Here is a 9,091-nt window from a genome sequence, read left to right on the forward strand (position 1 = left end):
CGCCTGCTTGGTGCGGGGGCCCGGGGCGCCATTAGCCACGTGGGCAGTGTTGTGGGCACGGGTGACCCTCGGAAAGGGGCCCGGGAAGCCAGCCTGCCATGTGTGCGTTTCAGGGGAGGTGCCATGGGGGGCACTCCCCGGTGTTTAGGGAGCTGGTAGGCTCGGAGGCAGTGTAGTGCCCGGGGGTGCCATAGCCGGAGATTCGGCAGAGGGTCGTGCCTGCCAAAGGGAGCCACGCGTCCCAGCCATGAGTCCGTGTGAGGGCACGGAGAGAAAATTGGGGGGCGAGGCCCGAAATTGTGAGAACACCAACACAGGCGACGGGAATCTGGGTTGTTAGAACCAATAGCTTAAGCGCGAGGCGCTTGTTGAAAGGCCCGGGGTAGTTTAACAGTTAAATGGATAGGGTAGATTAGGAAGTGTACCCCTCCGCACCATCCATCCCCTCGCTCTCGTTGTGGGCCGCTGGACCCACTTTGGGTTAGATCGCTGAAGTCTGGGGAGGCCATTCTGAGGCTTCGTTGGGCCTCGACACAGGACGCTAGCTCTCCCTTATTCCCCTCCGGGAAGGGAACGTAGGGGATGGGAGTAGGCTAGGTAACAGGATAGGTTAGCCGAACAAAGACGATAAAGGGGGTTAGGGGACGATTTATAGTGGGGAAGTAAAAATAAAAAAAATAAGTTGGGGCTAAATTGGGGTTTGACAAATTAAGGGAGTGGGTATAGACAATGACAGGCAAAGGCGATAGGTTGGGAGGGAGGCCGTAGAGTAGGTCCGAGCCCGCCTTCCGAGTGGCCAGCACCACCGCACTCCCTCCACCAACCTCCACTGAACGGCAAAGGCTGGCCAGCTTCATCTGCTGGCTGCGTTGCTGCAAGGCAAAGGCCGGCCCACTTCATCGGCAGCTGCTGTGCTGCAAGGCCTGTGCCAGCTGGATCGTCTGCAGCTGCTGTGCTGCAAGGCCTGTGCCGGCTGGATCGTCTGCAGCTGCTGTGCTGCAAGGCAAAGGCCGGCCCACTTCATCGGCAGCTGTTGTTTTGCTGCAAGGCCTGTGCCGGCCAGTTCATCTGCCGGCTGTGTTTGCTTGCAGCGGTCTTCTTCTACGGGCTGTGTTTGCCTGCTGCCTTTGCCATGCCATGCCCACTGCCCCTGTTCACCAGCCCCGTTCAATTTTTGCTTGCCCCCCCCCCCTGTTCATTGCCATGTGCGCCAGGATCAGAAAGCAACAGTTTGCAGGCTGCGAGAACTGCCCCGTTGGCAGATACAACACGGGCCTGCAGTGGCGGCCCGTGCACCGTGTTTGCGTCCATTCATCCATCCATCCATCCGTTGTGTTCATGGCGTGTGCCACTTGAGCTGGCACGGAGACTGCGTTTGTGCAGCCCATGCACCGTTGTGGTTCACTGCGTTCAGTTAAAAAGGGAAGGCCTTGGACTGCGAGTGAGCAGCCGGCCATGTTCCCTGTCACCTGCATTGTTTTGAGCCAGAGACTGCATGCGAGCAGCCTGGCTCCCTGCTAACTGCTTTCTTTTTGCAGAGTCCATTGATCCTGGGCCATGGTTTAGTGTAAAATTTGTAAGTTAAGGTAAGATGTACTGTACATATGAGTGCGCCCCCGGCATGTCTGTCTTAGCGCCGGCAATTTTATTTAAGTCGTCTGTGTGAGTGGGTTTGTTTAGGTAGTTACTCAGCCCTCAGGTTATTTATTTTGGGGACACGAATACCATGAATGTCGCACTCAGGGATCCTTAGGTAAAATGTACTAGGAGAAAACTACACATGATGGCACACGAAAATTTGACGACTCGGGACGAGTCTGTAAAAAGGGGAGGGGGTAGTGTTGTGGTTGAGGAAATTCGCAAACCACCATTCAGGTCCCGTAGGTGAGATATCTCTGGAAGTATATGTGTAGTTAGGCCCAAACCCGTTGTTTAGAGGGAATAAATGTCATTCATTCGGGCTGCGACCCTTTTAGATAGCCGTTTTTCTTTTACTATCTTTATTTTGGACCAGCCGCCATTACTACCACCACAACCACCACCAACCACGTCTCAACAGCCATCACACAACAACCACCAACCGCAACGCCGCTTCACAACAACAGCCACGACCCTTGCCGTCACATCTCGCTCTCGCAACCATCGCATCACCGCCATTCCCGCGCCGCTTGTGGGCACCGATCCTGAACTCGTACAGGGCGCGCACCGAGCAGCGGGTGCAAAAACACCAGCCTTTCCGAGAAATCGGATCAAGAACGATTCACGCCCACTTCTGTTCCGTCCTATCAGCGAGCGTGGGGCGATTTGGCCCCGCCTCCAGGTGCGTCGGAGTATAATCGCTATATGCAGATTCGCGGATCAAGAATCATTCACGCCCACTTTTCCTCTGTCCAATGGGGAGCATGGCTCCGCCCCCGAGCGATTCCTGATCCAAAAATCTGCATATGATTTCTCCTGTCGGACTATAAAGCACCGAGCGCTGAGTGTTTCGAGGCAGTTGGGAAGAATCGAAGCAGTTGAGTGTTTCGGAAGAGTTGAAGAGTTGGGCAGTTGGAGAGAATTCAGTCAGAAAAAGAGTTTCTGAATCGCAGTTGGACGGAGTTGAGAAGAGTGGAGAGTGGGAGAGTTGGAGAGTTGTGGCGGCGGCGAAGGCAGTCGAGAGGGCGCTCGTGTCAGAGTCGGGGAGCTGCGGAGAGGGGAGGCCGGTAATGCGACCGAGGTCGCGGTGGAGTCGCTCGTCGCGGGACCCAAGCCAGCGAGATATCCTCATTCCCCCGAGCATCAACAACCCCCTCCTGTTTCCCTCCCCCCCGCGCTGAGATAGTGTGAGAAGGGGGCTCCGTTCCCACCCCATTCCAGGCAGTGCCAGCGAGGCCCGCGGAGTCGGGGCGCCGCCGCCATCTTGCGGCTCATCACCAGACGGGTAGGCTCGACACGGTCTCGGCCCCAGGCCCGTCTGCCCCCTTGTAGTTGAGGGTGGTCCCTTTTTCTTTTGCTTTGAGTATATGTGTTGTCGGCGCCGTCTGTGAAGTAAAACTGTATAAGTGTTGCCGTGTGCTCGGTAGTCGGTAGTAGATCTGCATTGTTGCATTTGCTTTTTGTGCAGAATTGTTGTGTTTCTTCTACTTTTACATTTGCTTTTGGTGCATAATTGTATATGTGTGCTTTCCGTTTGCTGCGGAATAAATGTGCTTTATGTTGAACTGTTTTTCCCATTTCGCTTCGTCTTTTCTTTTATTGAATCTCCATCTTACTTCACGTAAAGGGTTGCTCGTGGGCTAAAAATGCCCAATAATTAATCTAACCGTCGAGGTTGACGATAACACCGCTCGGTTATCCCGATAGTACGGAACGGGTCGCTTAAAGTGGCCCGTGTCCGAAGTCGACCTGCGGCGAGGTGCGATCGCCCGGTCTACCCTCCGTGTGGGTACTTAGGTAGGTCGAATTTGGCGAGCAACCCTATCCCACGCGGGGGCGGGGGGGGGGGGGCGATTGGCACGATCGTGGTGAGGCCGAAAGGCCCACCCGTGACTAGTTCCCGGCGTTAGTCCGAGAGGGTCACGACGGGATTGTCCGTCCGGTGGGCAACGTGCCGCGATTCGAGTTACGTGGCCACTCGCACGCCGGCGGGCGCGAAATCCGCGACAATATGTATATATATGTATGTGTATGTATACATATATATATATATATATATGTATAAATAAGCATATATATGTATATATATATATACATGTATATATACATATATATATATATATATATATATATATATGTGGATATATATATATATATATATATATATATATATATATATATATATATATATATATATATATATATATATACGCATATATATACACTTTTCTATAGGTGTATATATATATATATATATTATATATATATATATATATGTGCCTATATATATATATATAAGTATATATATATGTGTATATATACATACATGTATATGTATATGTATATATATATATATATATATATATATATATATATATATATATATATATATATATATATATATATATATATATATGTATGTGTGTGTGTGGAAGAGAGGAGGAAGGGAAAGGAGAGAAAGAAAGAAGAGGAGAAAAAGAAAGGAGAGGAGAGAAAGAAAGGGGAGAGAGGATAGAGGACAGATGGGAGAGAATGGAGGGAGGGGATGCTAGGAAGAGCGGAAGAGTGAGGAAGGGGAAGGGGGGAGAGCGACGCCTCACCAAATGTTGTGATACACTGCGTGAGGAAGGGGTGTGAGGAAGGGGGGGGGGGAGGGAGAGACAGACAGTGAAAGATAGACAGAGACAGTGAAAGAGACAGAGACAGCAAAAGAGAGAAAGAGAGGGGGGGAGGAAAAAATCGTGAGAAAGGTGCAGGTGGTGTTAGCAAAGAGAATGATATGTTTGATATAATGACCGAACACACACACACAAAAACAACTCATGTCAGAACAGCTGTACACACAACGACACAACAGGGTTTATAAAGTAATCGGCTGGCACATCTGCAAAACCTTTGATGTCCCAATTCCAGAAAATTTGTGGGAACATTAACCAAGAGCAATCACTGAAAACATTGAAGTACGCTCACATACGACCGAATGATCCCATCGAGCGTGAACATCGAAAACCAAGCGTTGTGACTACATATCATACTTCGGTACAAAAAATTAAGAGAAGAAGGCATTGCTAAATGAGGTGTTAATACCAGTGATTTTGGATGAAACTATGCAGAAATCAAGAAAATGACCAAATACCAAGACCTCAAGAATGAAGTGAAAAGATCCTGGAAGGTGAAGAATGCCAAAGTTGTACCATTGATAGTTGGAGTTACGGGAATGATGACAAAGAACCTCACAGAGATATGAAAAACGATCCCTGGGAATATTATTACAAACATACTGCATTTGGAAATCGTCCTGGGCTCAGTAACGACCCTGAAGAGAGCCCTTGGCATAAAACTTTGAGAACAGAAAACGTCACAGCTTGGTCCATGAATCGTGACCCCTTACGGAAATGAAGGTGGATGCTTTGAGCCTGCCCTGGAAGGACTCCATTCCACATTCTGAAACCCGCATATGTAGATACCAATCAACAAAACACACACACACACACGCACACACACACACACACACACACACACACACACACACACACACACACACACACACACACACACACACACACACACACACACTTTGAGACCAAGGGCAGGAGCATTTAAAACCCATGCTATCTACCTGGAAAAGGTCCTGCATGCAAACATGCTCATACATGCAACGACCTTTGTACCTCTCCAGTCAGCTCACTCCGAATCTGATTCGTACATGCTACAGTCCCCTAAGCAGAGGGATGGGTTAGGAGGGAGAGGGGTGGGGGAGAGAGAGAGCGAGAAGAGAGAAGAGAGAGAGAGAGGTGAGAGGAAAGAGGGGGAGAGGGTCGGGATCGGAAAGAGGGAGAGGATTGGACAGCGGTGAGGGAGGGAGGGGTGAGTGGGGGAGAGGGGTGAGAGAGAGGGAGAGAGGGAGAAGAGGTGAGAGATGGAGAGGTGTGAGAGAGGGAGAGGGATGAGAGAGGGAGAGGGGTGAGAGAGAGAGAGAGAGGGAGAGGGGTGAGAGAGAGGAAGAGGGGAGAGAGAGTGAGAGAGAGAGAGAGAGAGAGAGAGAGAGAGAGAGAGAGAGAGAGAGAGAGAGAGAGAGAGAGAGAGAGAGAGAGGAGGTGGGGGAGGGAAGGGTGAGGAAGGGAGAGGGGTGAGGGAGGGATAGGGGTGAAAAAAGATGAATCACATTGATAAATCACCCTGCCTGTGAAACACCGGGATGACAGTTTATAACTGGGTCAGGGTTTGAATCCAGGTTACACAGAGCAAGCATGTGTACCTCTTGGCTTTCCTGCCATGAAATGGTGATTCATCACTTCATAACAACTGAAAACATATTTTACTCATTGTGATCATATCATTTATTTTGCCTTCCTACCTCCAGTATCGAACCCTGGTATAGCCATGAAAGCTTGAAGAACGTGTGCCAAGTAGCTTCACAAAGCAATCCATGAAACGGTTGAAGAAACTTTTAAAAACGAAATGTTTAATTTTTCATTTGTATTCATCTATGCCAAAAAGACGGGTTGTGTCATGGAAGATTGTATAAAATGGGGAAATGTTGGGGAACATAAAATTTCACATTTTCAGCGAGCCAGCCACCACCTGTTGCACCGCAGAACAACACGTCACCAACGCAGGTGAGTGGCCCTTTCCTTTGTTCAAGTCGATCGATCTACAGTATTCAGTGACACTGCAAATATTGTAGAGCATTCGCCAAGTGGCTTAAGCACTCAAGGAGGCACTCCAATGAAACAGCTGATAAGGGAACGGCTCACTTGGCAAGCAATGATCTGTCATATTAAACACCTCAACGTGATCTCCGAGCAATGTCCGAATTGGACAAATGAACACTTTTTTAGGAGTCGGAACTGCTGCTTAGTTCAATTCTGGAGCTTAAATTTTGTAATTTGGCTTAGTTTAAGAGATACTCGTGGTGATCGCATGTGCAGAAATGAAATAAAGCCATAAACGTTGACGTCTCCGGGTGTTTATAAGTATTGCAATGCACCCAACGATTTGTAGCTTCGATGAACTGGCATTCGATAATACGAGTGAGGAAAGTGGAAAAAACTTTATTGTTAAGAAATCGTTGTGGCCTGTTCAAAGTCGAGGAAAGGTTGAGCAGGCCCAAAAAAATATGGTGGCTTCAGACCCCAGTGAGATTACCGAGGATACACCTTAAGACCTCAGAGAGTGAGGTGGCCAAGGATCACTCAATGAAGGATATAATTGAGTAAGGCCTTTAATTACCTTTAAAAGGGGTGTTTTAATTAACCCAAACACTCAATTTTCAGCCATGCACCTCTTTGGAGTCCCCTCAGTATGCATGCAAAGTTTCAGGCTGCTAGGTTTTATGGTTTTGGAGTTCTGGAGGACACACACACACACACACACACACACACACACACACACACACACACACACACACACACACACACACACACACACACACACATTGACATTTATTAGTATATAAGCTGCCTGGCCTGCGTTTCAATCTCAGCCCAGCTATAAACTATCATCCCGGATTCATCAACGTGCGTGCCGTCCCTCGGATGGACATTAAGCTGGGTGTCTTGTCTGCCAATATTTGTTGGTGGACATGAATTAAAGATCCCAAGGTGTCCTTTAAGAAGGATAGGCGAGCTATTTTTTTTAATGTTTTTATCACCTGCAGATTTAAGCACACAATGTACCTGAAAGATTTTTGTTTTTGGATAGTTATACAATTTATTTTCTGTTTACCCCAGTTAAGACACATTGAACATACTTTATGCCTTCAACATCATCTTGCGTCAAACTTTAATCAAGGCAGTTTGAACATACTTTGTGCCTTCAACCTCATCTTGTGTCAAACTTTAATCAAGGCAGTTTCAAATTGTGTTTATCATTTTTAAATCTGAATTTTGTTTTTTTAAAGTTATGGGTCATTGCTTGATATATCTCAGGAATGAGGCACACCCTGTCGGTGTGGCAAATGCACGAATGGCCACTCCATCCATTACGTCTGTGCTGCACCTAAATCGCAGCAATGAAACTTATAAGGGCGACAAATTCATCGCACTCGGAGCACAAGTCACCGGGAAAGGTACATTCGTGGGCAAATGAGATTGTGACCCGAGATGACGGGCAAGGAGGGGCCTCGTGGCAACGAAGGGGCGTGGTGGGGGTGTGGCCTCCTGGGGAATGTCGTGCGACTGAGAATGAGACTGCACAGCCAGGAATTGGGGTTCATTGCGCTGAAAGCCCAAGAGCTATGCGGGAGCCCCGTGTCCATCAGCGCTGCCAAGATCGAAGACTCGCGAAGTGGAATCCCCGATCTGGAATTTTCAACGTCTGCACTCACACATGAAGATACATCTTGGCTCATGATGGCGCAGGTGCAGTAATGCGTTCAAGGTAGAGAATTTACACCTGTCGGTGCCGCAGCGTTCCACCACGGGAGGACGTGAGCATCTCATCCATTGCACTTCTCCTTTGGATGAGAAACTGCACGTGGAGGTACGGCCATCATGTCGAGACACCTCACTGGGCTCGTGGAGGTTGAAGAGGCAAGCAGGTTGGTACTCATGGATGTTGCGGCGCGCTTACCTGTGTGGTTGCTGTGCGGTCGTGCCCCCGAACCCCATCTCTTGAATTCTCACCTAACTTTCGCCGAAACATGTGAAATCCCAAAACATTTTGGGGTTGACGGGACTCGGGGGCACCATGTGGAACGTGTTGACCACTTTAACTTGATAAAGCGTGTCGTCGAATCTGGAGAAACTTGCAAATATATTGAGCCAGTCATTTGGAGGCAATGAACATGATCATCTTGTCCTGAGGTCCAGCCTTATTCCAGGTGTAACTTGAGGATAACTGTTTATAACTCCTTTATTGGTGAATCTTTAAAAAAAAAAAATATATATATATATATATATATATATATATATATATATATATATATATATATATATATATATATATATATATATATATAAATATATATGACCAACTCTGTGCATTATGAAATTTCCATTGATCAGCAATGAAGATGAAAAGCCAATGATCGAAAAATCCATTTATTGACTTTAAACTTGATCTTTGTGGTCATGTTCCTCAAACAAGTAATTCTGTGTTTGCTGTGATCACCATTAACCTACTGAGGGATTTTTTTTTTCTTGTTCCTCTTTTGCCTTGTGTCCTCCGACATAAAATTGTAGATACAAGCTGAGCCGGAAAGGATCTCGAGGTCCAGCAATGGCACTGCTGCTCATCCTGCTCCTGAAGCCAATGCAGGTAACGGGTCCGTAGGTGCTTTGATTACCTTCGATATGTCGATCAGCCCACCTTGATGGAATTTATCAGTAATTAGCATTTTAAAATTCAAATTGGAATTTTTTTTTTTAACGTACATACGGATCGATTTTGGACGACAAAGTTTACCTTGATTTAAACAGTTACTGACATCATGTTGAGGTCGGTTTTCAAC

At 47.4% G+C, this 9,091-nt stretch overlaps 1 protein-coding gene across 2 annotated transcripts in view; it reads left to right on the forward strand.

Moving 5' to 3' along the window:
* The window catches only part of ADAMTSL5 (ADAMTS like 5), a 161,845-nt gene that overhangs the window by 30,829 nt on the left and 121,925 nt on the right, over window positions 1–9,091 (forward strand). Inside the window, exons 1-2 of one of the 2 annotated variants that reach the window (XM_085849648.1) lie at window positions 7,805–8,179; window positions 8,823–8,898. In XM_085849648.1, the coding sequence (XP_085705774.1) occupies window positions 8,133–8,179; window positions 8,823–8,898 (123 nt within the window). In that variant the 5' untranslated portion in view covers window positions 7,805–8,132. Of the gene's footprint in view, window positions 1–7,804; window positions 8,180–8,822; window positions 8,899–9,091 lie in introns of those variants that run through there. The other variant, XM_085849649.1, reaches the window with a different exon arrangement.

Source organism: Eptatretus burgeri, chromosome 12 (assembly GCF_056783735.1).
Source record: "Eptatretus burgeri isolate ZD-2024b chromosome 12, Ebu_testis_v1, whole genome shotgun sequence".
NCBI classification, from domain to species: domain Eukaryota; kingdom Metazoa; phylum Chordata; class Myxini; order Myxiniformes; family Myxinidae; genus Eptatretus; species Eptatretus burgeri.